Here is a 14,723-nt window from a genome sequence, read left to right as displayed (position 1 = left end):
AATATGGTTTCACAGTGAGGAGCTGATGGCTGAATATTTCCGGTTTGGTCTAAATTTAAATCGTCCACAGTTTGAGTTTTTGTTTGTTTGTTTGTGTTTTTGTGATTTTTCTCAGTTTTTTTAAACCTGAGCGGCGCTCTCTGTTTGATCCACCGATAATAAAATCACGTGTCAATACATCGATTATTCTGACAAACACACGAGCACAGAAAACGGCCGCGCGCCCTCAGGTGAGCAGCGGATGCACGCGCTCACATCCTCAAGTTTGTTTTCAGTAAAAATAAAAGAAGAGTTTCTGGTTTGACGGTGACGTCACAAACACTCACCTGAGGCCGGAGGTTTGTGGTCTCGCGCTCTGATGAGGCTCCTCGTGGATGTTTGCTCGTGTCTGTGCGCTCCTTCCGTCCGGTTTGTTTCTCCCGCCATTCTGATCCAACCTGCGCAGGTGCGGCTTTCTTCTTCTGCTGCTTCCTCTTCGCGACCTGCTTCTTCTTCTTCGTCTCTTTTCAGGTGGACAGAAACACCTGTGTGAGCTCGTGACGCCCCCCTCTGTTCACTCTGTGAAAGGACTTCTTTTTTTTTTATCTCAGCAAGACTTTAAGACCAGAAATAATACAAGAAAAAATAATAAACACATTAAAAAATATATTGGTAAATGTCAAATTAAAAATTAATAAACGACAAAATAAATAAATGTGAAAATAGCCAGCATAAATTTTTTAAAAAATTAACCCTTTGAAACCTGCAGCACTTTTCTCATGCTGTTTTCAGATGCCTTTCACAATATTGAAGCCTTTGAAATCTCAGCACATTGGTGCAATTTCTGTCAAAAACATGGAAAAAGGCAATAAATACTTTGGTAAGAATTCTTCCACAAATTGCAAGAAATTAGTAGATTAAGTATTTTTAAAGAAATATATTTATAATTACATTATAATTATAGTGGATTATAGTGAAACACTTTTTTCACACTAAGTCTTTGGCTTGGTGTTTTCTACTTTAATATTATATATATAATATATAATAAAATAATATAATAATAAAAAATAATATCATAATATTTTAAATAATATAGCCTAAAATATACCTTATGATATGAAGATAGATAGATAGATAGATAGATAGATAGATAGATAGATAGATGAAAGTCGCCGGTTAACGAGGTCGCGAGTACATCCGGTCACTGAAACCAAAACATAAATGAATTTTGTTGAATAAAAGACTAAATATGGTTTGGAGGTTTTAGTCTGCTTCGTTAGTCAGTCGTGAGGGAGGAAAAAAAAAAAAAAAAAAAAGGTGAGCAGAGGATGGTTTCGATCCATCGACCTCTGGGTTATGGGCCCAGCACGCTTCCGCTGCGCCACTCTGCTGTCCGGAAGCATGAAGGAGCCACGTGACTATTTAAAGCTCAGTCAGCCTTTTTGGAGTTTTAAGTGTCGTGACGTGTTTATGTTCACGATCTGTTTAATGACCGTCGGAAATGTGAAAATCCAACAATAATTTCTGTTTTTGCAGTTTCTGGCTATGAAAACTTGTCATTTTGGCAATTTTTATTTTGGCAGGCAAACAGGTTTGGAGGGCATGTTTACTTGGGGAAAAAAGCAAATTCATTTAAAAGGAAAAAAAGCAGCAAAAAAAACCCCAAAGAAACCCCACCAAAAATATTTTTTTTACAAAAAAAAAGAAAGGAAAAATGTCAAGTAAATGTACACACTGCCAAATACATTTCTGAAGTAAATAAAAAAATGGCAATAATTTGTGAAGGGAAAAAATAATCCCAAAAAGGTTTTAAAGAGATAAAAATCACCAAAAATTAAGTCATTAAGTCCAAGTGGAGGTTTGTGCCAGATTTAAAGAAATTTCCTCATGGTGCTCTTGACATATCGCACATACACGAGAATGAGACAGATGCAAGGTCACATTTGACCTTTACCTTTGACAAACAAAATCTAATCAGTTCAGTGTTGAGTCAAAGTGAATGTTTGTGCCAAATCTGAAGAAATTCCCTCAAGGTGTTCTCAATATATTGCGTTCACAAGAATGAGACAGATGCAAGGTCACATTTGACCTTAGACCTTTTACAAGCAAAATCTAATCAGTTTATTTTTGATTCTAAGTGAATGTTTGTGCCAAATTTGAAGAAATTCCCTTAAGGTGCTCTTGAGATATTGCTTTCATGAGTATGAGATGGATAAAAGGTCACGGTGACCTCTGACCATGAAAATATTATCAATTTATTGCCGAGTCTAAGTAGATGTTTGTGCAAAATTTGAATACATTCTCCTGAAGTTCACGAGAACTAAACAAATGCAAGGTCACATTGACCTTGACCTTTGAGTCTGATCAGTTCATCTTTGGGCCCAAGTGGATGTTTGTGTCAAATTTGAAGAAATTACCTCCTCAGATGTTACGTTCTCGAGAACAGGACTGACTGACAACCTGAAAACATACTTCCGGTGGTCGCGGTCATCGCCGGCACCGAGGCACAAAAACAAAGAGGACAGACGCGACTCGCTCCTTTTCACAATTTATTAACAAAATGATAAAATAAATAAATACAAATTGATCAAATGCTCCTAATATCAACTCCTCCCCATGTTCCCTACAGTATTTCCTAAACACTGCATACAAAGAATTCATCACAGAAGAGGCTCAATACAGAGGTAAGAATCCCACCAGACCAGTCACAATGTCAGGCCAACAGAAGACACATCTGGAACAGAAGTCAAAAAAATAAACACATTCCTTTCCAAAATCATTATGAAAAAATACAAACAATTATACAAATATTCAGATTGTGTAATTACCAATTTACACATTATTCAGCACACCAGGTGAACTTTTTCTTTATTCGTATCGCTACAATGCATCTCACCAAATGGAAGATTTAAAAAAGACTTCTTTTGTTTGTTTTTTTGAACGGTATTTTTTTAAATTTGTTTCGCACTCAACACACCCCCGATGGAATCAGCTGTGATGAGGTAAGAAGCTTCAGGTGTACAGTTGGATCCGGACAGGATGGAGGCTGAGCGACGGCGGACTGACGACGGGATGATGTCATGTATCGACAGAATACTAGAAGGCCACAATCATGACTTGATCGTTTTTTGTTGTTGTTTTTTTTTTTTAAAAAAAAAAAAAAGAGACCGGAGTCGGAGTGAACTACTTTACAAGACGCTTCCAGGAGAATCACGAGGAACTGGTTTTAATGCATAAAAGACTGAATCGGCGTCAGCTGCCGACTGACGCGCCCTCTGCGGCTCGCCGGACGCACACGACGCAGAAATATTCTCCGAACGATAAAACAGAGTCTGCAGTGTTCTTTGGATAAATTCACTTTTAGACAAACGGAGGACTTTTCTCTCCCGACGTTCAGCTAGGTGCGTCCGCCAAATCCAAACCGTCCGAGGAAGAAATGTCTCCGTTCTGGACGACCGCCCGCCGCGCCGTTTTAACGCCGCGCGGTCGGCATCGTGATGTTCAAAGAAACGAGTTAACTTAAAATCAAAAACAAAATGCATATTAAAAAGATTTGACAAATCCTGTATAAAAGTTTGCATAAGAAGGCATGCGCTCCACCACACCGAGCGGACTGATGCTGCTGATCGGTTTGTTCACTGCGGACGCGGCTCACGGGACCGGATTCAGCATCATCCCTCCGAAACACAAGAAGAAGAACCACCGCGGCGTGAACGAGTCGAAGGAGACTCGTGACTGCTGCTGCTGACGGATTTTTACACTCTGATGATAATGATAATAATACTGGTCGGACCCAAACAGCAGAGATCTCGCCTTTAATAATCGACGACCAGACGAGCTCGCCGGCGTCCGAGTTTTTTTCTTCTCTGTGTAAAAAGTTAAAAAGTAAAATAAAAACACATTTAAGGCAACTCCTATAAGAAACAACAAGAAAACACTATCTGGTCGATCTAAACGGAGAAATATGAAATGTAGTTTCCACTCGCATCGACTGGCGGCGGCCTGAGGGGGAGGGGGTGGGGCCACGGGACAGAGCGGGGGAAGGGGCGTGGCCACGGGACAGCGCGGAGGAAGGGGCGGGGCCGGGCGGAGGGTCATCAGTTAGGTTCTACGAGTCACAGTGCAAGTCGAGACAAATATTATCTGCTTGAAGAAAGGCACTCGAGGTACCTACAGAGGGAGGAGTCTGGACACGGACAAAGACCAGGTGAGTGACGGGATGACCGCGCTGCTCTGTGACGATGACGCTTCTCTGTGACATCAAGCTGCTCTGTGACGACACGCTGCTGCTCTGAGACGACACGCTGCTCTGAGACGACACGGTGCTCTGAGACGACACGCTGCTGCTCTGTGACGACACGCTGCTGCTCTGTGACGACACGCTGCTGCTTTGAGATGACACGCTGCTCTGTGACGACACGCTGCTGCTCTGAGACGACACGGTGCTCTGAGACGACACGCTGCTGCTCTGTGACGACACGCTGCTGCTCTGTGACGACACGCTGCTCTGAGACGACGCTGCTGCTCTGTGACGACACGCTGCTCTGAGACGACACGCTGCTGCTCTGTGACGACACGCTGCTGCTCTGTGACGACACGCTGCTGCTTTGAGATGACACGCTGCTCTGTGACGACACGCTGCTGCTTTGAGATGACACGCTGCTTTGAGATGACACGCTGCTCTGTGATGACACGCTGCTCTGAGACAAAGCTGCTGCTCTGTGACAACATGTCGCTCTGTGATGACAGGTTGTTGCTCGACAGGCTGCTCTGTGACGATCCTCTGCTGCTCTGTAACGGCATGCCACTCTGGGATGACACACTGCTGCTCTGACAACCAGCGCTCTGTGACTATATACTGATGCTCAGTAGTGAGAGGCCTGCACTCTGATGACACGCTGCTCATAAACAACACGCTGCTCTGTAACAACACGCTGCTCTGTAACATCACGCTGCTCTGTAACATCACGCTGCTCTGTAACATCACGCCAACATAAGAAAGAGAAGATCGACCTGAACGAGCATACAGAGCGGCGATGAGCGGGGTTGGTGAGGGATTTGGGGTCGTTTTGTGGCATCTTTTCCTTCCACGCTGGACGGCTGAACTCTCCATCAGAGACACGTGAACACGATCAGACGACACTGTGGCCGAACATCGTCTCTCTCTCTCACACGCACGCACACAGAGTTTCCCTCCTCCGGGATCTTGTGAGTGAAGGCAGTTTGTACAGCTGATGTCATAACGTAAAAAGTTCGATATGCTGATTCAAGAGTCTACGTGATATGAAGAATAAAAACACACAGCTTTTCGCACAACAACGTATTCACCCCCACGACCACTGTCTGCACAAATGTATCAAATCTTTGTTTATCACATTTTCCAGGCCTGGAAAAGTCATGGAACTAGTAAAATTCAATGAAAGCTTTGGAAAATTTCTGAAAATGTGTTGTCTGTTATAAATAAAATGACATTATTGTAACGTAACAGTGAATTAATTTTTTGTATCTGACAATGTAAAGGAAAAAAAGTGCAGAATTTTTTAAAAACAGAACCTGTTGAGACCTCAGACACGGTGCTGACACGGTGCAGACACGGTGCTGACACGGTGCAGACACGGTGCTGACACGGTGCTGACACGGTGCAGACACGGTGCTGACACGGTGCAGACACGGTGCTGACACGGTGCAGACACGGTGCAGACACGGTGCTGACACGGTGCAGACACGGTGCTGACACGGTGCAGACACGGTGCAGACACGGTGCTGACACGGTGCTGACACGGTGCAGACACGGTGCTGACACGGTGCCGACGCGCTGACGTTCTGCATAAATTCAGACACAAACCAAAGAATGAGACACTTTAAAAACCCGACCACCGAAATTAAAGTCATCAAAATATAATAACTAATGACTGCAAGTCGAGGGTGACAAAAATGACCCAGCGGGAAAAAACCCCAAAACTAGAGAAAAATGTCCTGAAAACTATGTTGTTCTTAATAATAATAATAATAATGATTTTTTAATCTGGCAATGTTCTTTGTTTTTGTTTTTTACTTTTTTTGGCTTATTTTAGGTAATTTTCTTGCAACTTTTTTTAATTTCTTGCTGATTTTTTTTGCCACATTAAGTTGCTCGTTGCGTTCTCCACGTTTTTGCAAGAAATCAAACCAATTTGCTCAAGTTAGGAAAGGTTAACCAACACATCTGTGGTTTGCAGAAAAGCACGATGCCCACATTCCGGTTTGGTTCGTCCTCTCGTGAGTACCTGCAGTAAATGTCACGGAAACCCATCATACAGTTTATAGTGGGTTCATCCGCCGGGAAACTCAAACGTCTTGACTGAATTTAATTTGTCACGTTTTGAGATATCTGAGGACCAAAGTGGCGGAGTGACAGTCAGACTGCAGCATGGCGACTAAATCCTCATTAATGCAGAAAATTAACATCTTTTCAGTTTCAGGGGGTGAATATGTTTTTGGACGACTGAAATTTTGTCAAAAATATTGCAACAAAAAAAGAAATAAAAAGCACAACCAGAGGCACCGTTAATGAACAGACCAGAGTTTGTTAATGCCCCGAGCCCGACGACAAGCCACGATCAGTTCACCAGACAAACACAGACTGACGGACGAAGACCAGCATCAGCCCAGACTCGCTCCTCCTCCTCCTCCTCCTCAAACTAACGTCAGAGGTTTGAGTTTCCTCCTAGAAAAATATTGGCAATGTGGGGATAAGTCACATCACGACAAAGAGATGCATACTCTGTTTTAATTCCATATTAACATACAAAAAGCTCTTCAGCACTTCTTTGTGATGCAGCAAGCTTGTGCTTTAATCTCAGGATCTGCGGTCTCGTCCACTGAGATCCGTCCGAAGGTTCGAATCCCCCCTGCTCCTCCTCCTCCTCCTGCTGCTCCTCCTCCTCCTCTTCTAGTGTTATTGTTTCAGAAGCTCTCCTCGCTCAATCTGGGGACATCCAACTTCATCTGTATCTTACAACAACAACAAAGATTTGATCTTTCCGGACAGTAAGAGGACGTGTCCCTGCTGAATTTTGGGGTTGGGTTTTGGCAGTTCAGGATTCAACAGAAATGTACAGAAGGACGCCGCTCGTCTGTGTCGATAACGCCGGTCCAGCAGGTTCAGGAACAGAAAGCACTTATTCTGAAGACTAGGAAGACCTGAATATCTTTTCCTATAAAAAAGAAACACAGCCCAGATATAGTGTGTGTGTGTGTGTGTGTGTGTGTGTGTGTGTGTGTGTGTGTGTGTGTGTGCGTGCGTGTGTGTGTCTGTTGACATTGCAATATTGCAATTTCACATTTAGTGCTCACAGTTGACACACTTGACTCACGAATGAAAACTCAATCACTACACTGACCGACACCACTGAAAACATCTGTGAGGCTGCGGCGCCTGTTCCGCCTCGTCCTCCCAGCCAGCGGCGCGGCGCGGCAGGGGTTAACTGGGACAGCTGGTTGGTGGGGGGACGTGTGGTCACTGACTGGGACACGGTGCAGTCTTCAGGAGGTTAGCAGGTGACTGAAGGTGCGTTTGGGGTTGTGGTTTCATACTGATTTGATTTTCCCGAATTATTGCAGCATTTGTTTAACCCTTTGATGCTCGAGCAAACTGGCTTGACTTCTTTCAAAAACACCAGAAGAAGGCAATGAGAAACTTAAGAAGAAATTACCCAAAATTAAAAAATAAAACAAAATAAAATAAAAAAACATTGGCCTGAAATCTTGTTAAAAATAAAGAAAAAAAGAAACGGTAATGTCCTGGAAAAGGTGCTTAAAAATGATACAACTGGTATTACATTATTTTAAATCTGTAATTAATCATGATATTTATAAATATAGATTTCTAGCTTTTGTCTTTTTCCTGGAGACAATTGTGCCTAATTTTTTTTTCTCTTTACATTTTTCCTTAACACTTTTTAGTAATAATTTTCTGAATTGACTTTTTTCTTACTATTTGCAAAACTTTTCTTACCACGCCGTCAAAAAAAAATACAAGAAAAGTACCTGAAAATTTGTAAAAAAAAACCAACAAAAACAAGGTAATGACCTGGAAAAAGTGTGCTTAAACACTGAAATACTTTTGTAATATAATTTTAAATATGTAATCATGATATTTACAGATAATCTTCCCTTTGCTTTTATTCTTTTTCCCTGGATATTTTCCCATTTTTAAAATTTCCCTTCACTTTTTAAAAAGAATTTTCTAAATCTATTTATTTGTTGCAATTTGTAGAACATTTCTTAACACACTGTCCTGCATTTCATACCGTACATTAAGTTGGGCAAAATTTGCAAGAAATTAGTAAAAAGCACAAATGCCTGAAAATATGTTTTTTAAAAAAACAGTAAAAAATAAAACAAGGTAATGACCTGAAAGTGCTTTAGATATACGGTATGATATTTAAAAATAGTTTTCCCTAGTTTTTTTCTTTTTCCCTTGTCATTTTTCACCCTTATGTTTTTGAAATTATTTTCTAAATCTACTAACTTCTTATAATTTCCTACCTCACTGTCCTGCAATAATTCAGTTTGGCCTTTTGTTTTATTTTCACCGATTTTCAACAGAATTAAACAGCCGTTAATTTAAAATGTCTCATTAAATAATTATTCAAAATTAGCAAGAAATATGTCAAAAGTGCAAGAAAATGAAGTACCTGAAAATGAGTGTAAAAAACAAACAAAATACAAAGAAAGTTTAAAAAAACAAGGCAATAACCCAAAAAAGTGCTTTGAATATATATTTATGCAACATAATTTTAAATATGTAATTATCAGTTTAAATATAATTTTTCCCAGATTTATTTTCTTTTGCCCTTTGACATTTCACCCTAGCTTTTTAAAATATGTTATCCATATAATCGAACTTTGCTTGGAGTTTAATGGGTTAAATACTTTGAAAGGCATCTGAAAGAACCAATGTCACTTCAAACTGCAAGACATTTGCAAATTTAGAAAATTATTTTTAAAAAGTTAGCGAATAAATGTCAAGGGAAAAAGGAAAAACGCTAGGGAAAAATATCTTTACAATTATGATAATTATGTATTTAAAATTATGTCACAGAATTATTATAATTATTATAGCACTTTTCTAAGCTTTTTTTCTTCTTCTTAGTTCTTCCAAAAAATTTTTTAAAAAAATCATAAAGTATTTTGCAAATATAAAACAGACCTGCAAACACAAATTCCACAAATTAAAATATATCTATCTATATATAGATATACATATGTGTGTGTGTGTGTGTGTGTGTGTGTGTGTGAAAATATTTAATTCATTTACAAAGAAGTGGAACACATTTGTCAATATCTTCCGAACATCAATAACTTTTAAGCAGATATTTGTGAATCTCATTTATACGCACACTGAGTCTGAGTCTTATTTGTGGAATTTGTTTATGCATTTGCAGATCTGTTTCTTATTTGTTTAATAATATTTAATTCATATTTAATAATTAAAAGTTTCCTTTTAAGAAGAAGAGGAGTCAGTTTGCTCGGCTGCAGAGGTTTGAATACTTGTGAAAGGCGTCCGAGCACAAAGGGTTAAACTGTCAGCATGAACACTGGATTGATCCGAGTCGCTGTAAAGTCTGTGCAGAGAGCAGCTGGTTAACCCGGATCAGGACCCAAGACCAATGACTCGGCGTCAGTGACCCGAGACCAGTGACTCGGCGTCAGTGACCCGAGACCAGTGACTCGGCGTCAGTGACCCAGTAACAATGACTCGGCGTCAGTGACCCAGTAACAATGACTCGGCGTCACCGTCTCGGTGTCAGTGACCCGATACCAATGACTCGGTGTCAGTGACCCAGTAACAATGACTCGGCATCAGTGACCCGATACCAATGACTCGGCGTCACCGTCTCGGTGTCAGTGACATAAACATGTTCGTCCCACTGAAATTCCACTAATTTGAATTTCTGGAAGTGGCCGTTCTGAGCGTGCTCCGAGGCGCCCTCGGGGGTTGGGGACTGTTAGGGACTGTTAGGGACTGTTAGGGACTGTTAGGGACTGTTAGGGACTGTTTGTTATTTATGAGGGGAAGAGGAGCTGCAAAGCGAGCAGGCATTTAAAGGAGCGTCAGCAGTGAGGAGGGAGCTGTGTTTTTAAATCTGGCTCAGCTGAGGGACAGACAGCTGAAAAGGTTGTACTTTATTTTTATTTGATATAAAAAAGTCACACGACACCCCCCTCCCCTCCCCTGATAAATAAAGTCCCAAAACACGGGCACTGAAGCTGAGTGATGTCCTGACCAGCTAAAAAGAATCAATCTCAGTTTAACCCTTTGACACCGGAGCAAACTGGTTTGATTTCTGTGAAAAAACATGAAGAAAAGTCAAAGAGCAACTTGACGAGACCCGGCTCAAAAATCTGCCAGAAATTAGTTAAAAGGTAAAAGAAAAAACACCTAAAAAAAAGGCAAAAAAAGTCCAAAAAAAGAAAAGGACTGAAGACTTTTCAGAAAACTGAAAAAAAATAAAATTTAAAAATCCTTCATGATTTTTTCTGTAAGATAATTTTTAAATATGTAGTTATACTGATAATAGTTTTTTGGAAATCCTTTTCTGAAAATATTCTAAAAATAGCGAACTCTTTTTCTCAAACGAATCGATGAAGGCCGAGTTTGCTCGTGTGATTATTTGTCCGTGACGTTTTCTGCCTGACGTTATCGGGCCGAGATCAGACCGGATCAATAATAATAATATCGGTTTATAGCAGCGAGCTGAAAGGAGGCAGATCTCCAGCTGCTCATTAACCCTTTAACACCTGACCGTCCTCAGTTTTCTTGTGCTGCATTTAAACGCCATTCACGAGCATTTTAAAATCTGAAACCTGAGAAAAATGCTTTGATTTCTTTAGAAATACAAAAAGGTGTCGTGGAAACAATAAAAATGTCCAGAAAACTATATTCAAAATTCTACATTTAAAACTATGTTACAGAAAGAGAGGGTGAAAGAAAGAAATCATTTTAATAAGACAGAAATTCATATTTTTGGCACGATCTTGAGGTTATTTTCTTTACACGTTTGTTTTTTACTTCACGGTTTTCTTTTTCTTTCGTATTTTTCAGTAATTTTCTTGTAACGTCTTATTCATTTCTTGCCATTTGTGATTAAGTTGCTGTTTGAAAGAAACCAGGCCGATTTGTTTAGGTTTCAAAGGGTTAAATGGATCCCCCCCCCCCCCGCTGCTCGGACACGAGGACAAAGACACGAGGACAAGGACACGAGGACAAGGACATGAATCACCGGAGCTCCAGTAAACTGGGACTGGAGACGGACTGGGTAATGGCGGAGAGGTTTTTTGTTTTTGTGGGGGAGTCAGGTGGTTTTGGGGGGGTCAGGTGGTTTTGGGGGGGGGGGTCACAAGGTTTTGGAGGGGTCAGGTGGTTTTGGCGGGGTCAGGTGGTTTTGGGGTGTGTTTTGGGGGGTCATGAGGTTTTGGGGGGTCACAAGGTTTTGGGGTGTGTTTTGGGGGTCAGGTGGTTTTGGGGGTCGGGTGGTTTTGAGGTGTGTTAGGTGGTTTTGGGGTGTGTTTTGGGGGTCGGGTGGTTTTGGGGTGTGTTTTGGGGGTCGGGTGGTTTTGGGTTGTGTTTTGGGGGGTCGGGTGGTTTTGGGGACGAGGGGTGAACAGGCTCTCTATCACAACACTGCCTCCTGGACCAGTAACCCGGCACAGATGTTTGCCCCCACACAGAGAACACGCTGTAACAGGCACACACTGGCGTGAGGATGAGTCTCCTTCGAGCCGCCGACGTCGATCGCTAATTGGCATGATGTCACTGGTTCCTGTGGCCCAGCTCTGTGGGTGGAGTTTACGTGGCCCCGGCGTCATGTGACCCGGGCTGGATATCTACCATTGACACAGTCTGACAATACGATGCAAACAAACAACATTTACACAGATTGGCAACTTCAGGGCACCGGGCGGTGCAAGCAAAAGTCGTTTTTTCTTTTTTATATATATGTTTGACTTCCCGCCGAGACGCAGGGCGTTACTTCTCATCGTCCAAACTGCTGACCAGAGCTGGCAAAGAATGCTGGGAGGGTTCTGAGGTTTTGCTGTTGTTGTTGTTGCTGCTGCCGTCGTCGACCTCCTCCGGTTTCTCCTCCGCTGTCTCTGGAGGGTCGACGGCAGCCGTCTTGTTCCCAGAGTTGGCGGCGGCGGCGGGCTGCGGGCGGGCACGCCGCCTCGGATGTGCCGTTGGTGGTGGCGACGGACGCGACTGCTGAAGAGGGAGCGATGGGGTCCGCCACTGGCTGCGCGAGTCTCAGGCTTCGCCGCAGCCTCCGCCTGGAGACCGGGCCCTGTGTCCCCCTCCCTCCCCCGGCCCGGCCCCAACCCCGGCCCCGTCATTGGGCCCCGACTTACCCCCGACCCCCGTCCCAGGGCTGCTCTCTGCTGTCAGGACTATGCTGTCCTCGAGGACAGCCTTGGTGTCAGTGTCTCCTCCTCCTGATGCTGCTGCTGCTGCTCCTGCCCCTGGTGCTGCTGCTCCTCCTGCTGCTGCTGCTGCTGCTCCTGCTTCTCCTGCTTCTCCTGCTTCTCCTGCTTCTCCTGCTGCTCCTGCTGCTGCTCCTCCTGCACCTCCTGCGCCTCCTCCTGTGCCTCCTGCTGCTCCTCCTGCTTTCTGGTTGCTCCCTGCGGCTCCGTGCTCCTCCTGTTTGTCGCCTCCTCCAGTGGTGCTGCATGTGGAGGAGCTCCCGGCCTTCACCTTCTCCACAGAGTTGGCTCCTGCAGCAGCCTCGGTGGCGGTGGCGGCAGCGGCGGCGGCGGCATCCTGGACCCTGGCGGCGGCGTCCTTGCCGTTGGTGTCGGTCAGAGCCTGGTTGAAGTTGAAGGCCTGGATGAGACGGATCAGGTGTTTGACCTTCTCCAGGGACAGGTGCATGTCCTTCTGACGAGCCAGGATGCTGTTTTTGGTCTCCATGCATTTCTGACGGAACAACAACAATGACATCATCTCATTTATTGCCAAAAATCATTGGTCACGTCCACTTCCTGTGCTTCTATCTGTCTCTCTGACACCTTATGGAGACTAAAAGGACAAAAACTATTCACTGAGTCATCACTTTATTTTTACTGTACATTAGAAAATGGTTGGGGGCCACCAGAGACCCTATCAGGGGCCAGATTTGGCCCGCGGGCCGTAAGTTGAGTATCCCTGCTTTACTCAAACTGTGATGATCTCACTCTTTTAGAAATCACCTCTGTGGACCAGATCCCAGGATCTGACCTCAGCCGGACTCAGTGCTGCCTCTGAGAACCACAAGGTCTCTGTCAGCATGAGGTGGAACTGTCTGTTGATGTATTGTCTGTCGTTGTGTTGTCTGCTGTTGCGCTGTCTGTTGCGCTGTCTGCTGTGTTGTCTGTTGTTGCGTTGTCTGTTCTGTTGTCTGTTGTGTTGTCTGTTGTTGCGTTATCTGTTGCGCTGTCTGCTGTGTTGTCTGTTGTGTTGTCTACTGTGTCATCTGTTACGTTGTCTGTTGATGTGTTGTCTGTTGTTGCGTTGTCTGTTGTGTTGTCTGTTGATGTGTTGTCTGTTGTTGCATTGTCTGTTGTGTTGTCTGTGGTTGTGTTGTGTCGTTGCACTGTGTCGTTGCGTTGTGTTGTTTCGTTGTGTTGTCTGTTGTTGTGTTGTCTGTTGCGTTGTCTGTGGTTGCGTTGTCTGTTGTTGTGTTGTTTGTTGTTTTCTGTGGTTGCGTTGTCTGTGGTTGCGTTGTCTGTTGCGTTGTTTGTTGTTGTGTTGTCTGTGGTTGCGTTGTCTGTTGTGTTGTCTGTGGTTGCGTTGTCTGTGGTTGCGTTGTCTGTGGTTGCATTGTCTGTGGTTGCGTTGTCTGTTATGTTGTCTGTGGTTGCGTTGTCTGTGGTTGCGTTGTCTGTTATGTTGTCTGTGGTTGCGTTGTCTGTTATGTTGTCTGTGGTTGCGTTGTCTGTGGTTGCGTTGTCTGTGGTTGCGTTGTCTGTTATGTTGTCTGTGGTTGCATTGTCTGTGGTTGCGTTGTCTGTGGTTGCGTTGTCTGTTATGTTGTCTGTGGTTGCGTTGTCTGTTATGTTGTCTGTGGTTGCGTTGTCTGTGGTTGCGTTGTCTGTTATGTTGTCTGTGGTTGCGTTGTCTGTTATGTTGTCTGTTATGTTGTCTGTGGTTGCGTTGTCTGTTATGTTGTCTGTTATGTTGTCTGTGGTTGCGTTGTCTGTTATGTTGTCTGTTATGTTGTCTGTGGTTGCGTTGTCTGTTATGTTGTCTGTGGTTGCGTTGTCTGTTATGTTGTCTGTTGTTGTCTGTTATGTTGTCTGTGGTTGCGTTGTCTGTTATGTTGTCTGTTATGTTGTCTGTTATGTTGTCTGTTATGTTGTCTGTGGTTGCGTTGTCTGTTATGTTGTCTGTTATGTTGTCTGTGGTTGCGTTGTCTGTTATGTTGTCTGTTATGTTGTCTGTTATGTTGTCTGTGGTTGCGTTGTCTGTTATGTTGTCTGTTATGTTGTCTGTGGTTGCGTTGTCTGTTATGTTGTCTGTTATGTTGTCTGTGGTTGCGTTGTCTGTTATGTTGTCTGTGGTTGCGTTGTCTGTTATGTTGTCTGTTATGTTGTCTGTGGTTGCGTTGTCTGTTATGTTGTCTGTTATGTTGTCTGTTATGTTGTCTGTTATGTTGTCTGTGGTTGCGTTGTCTGTTATGTTGTCTGTTATGTTGTCTGTTATGTTGTCTGTGGTTGCGTTGTCTGTT

General features: G+C 43.3%; 3 protein-coding genes across 4 annotated transcripts in view; all 3 read right to left on the bottom strand.

The window, feature by feature from the left end:
* Nucleotides 1-485, bottom strand: part of LOC121966423 (uncharacterized) — a 65,505-nt gene extending 65,020 nt beyond the window's left edge. Inside the window, exon 1 of the mRNA XM_088079453.1 lies at nt 327-485. The gene's annotated coding sequence lies outside the window, so the exon portion shown is untranslated. The remainder of the gene's footprint in view (nt 1-326) is intronic.
* Nucleotides 486-2,515: 2,030 nt separating this feature from the next.
* LOC148189068 (uncharacterized) lies at nt 2,516-11,098 on the bottom strand. 2 transcript variants are annotated; one of them, XM_088079545.1, is made up of 2 exons: nt 4,380-11,098; nt 2,516-4,319 (listed from the first exon to the last, which is right to left on the bottom strand). In XM_088079545.1, exons 1-2 carry the CDS (start codon nt 5,090-5,092, stop codon nt 4,088-4,090), a joined length of 945 nt encoding a protein of 314 aa, XP_087935671.1. In that variant the 5' UTR covers nt 5,093-11,098; the 3' UTR covers nt 2,516-4,087. The 2 variants fall into 2 exon arrangements, with proteins under 2 accessions (XP_087935671.1, XP_087935670.1); XM_088079544.1 differs by having other exon boundaries at nt 2,516-4,578; nt 4,636-11,098.
* Nucleotides 11,099-11,498: 400 nt separating this feature from the next.
* The window catches only part of phf21ab (PHD finger protein 21Ab), a 29,444-nt gene continuing 26,219 nt past the window's right edge, over nt 11,499-14,723 (bottom strand). Inside the window, 4 exon segments of the mRNA XM_088079543.1 lie at nt 11,499-12,176; nt 12,178-12,258; nt 12,260-12,327; nt 12,329-12,934. Coding sequence (XP_087935669.1) covers nt 11,993-12,176; nt 12,178-12,258; nt 12,260-12,327; nt 12,329-12,934 — 939 coding nt within the window. The 3' untranslated portion in view covers nt 11,499-11,992.

This window comes from Plectropomus leopardus, chromosome 7 (assembly GCF_026936395.1).
Source record: "Plectropomus leopardus strain MGB_pleo_1.0 chromosome 7, ASM2693639v1, whole genome shotgun sequence".
NCBI classification, from domain to species: Eukaryota; Metazoa; Chordata; class Actinopteri; order Perciformes; family Serranidae; genus Plectropomus; species Plectropomus leopardus.
Note: the sequence above shows the minus strand (reverse complement) of the source record. Positions and strands in the feature narration are given on the sequence as shown.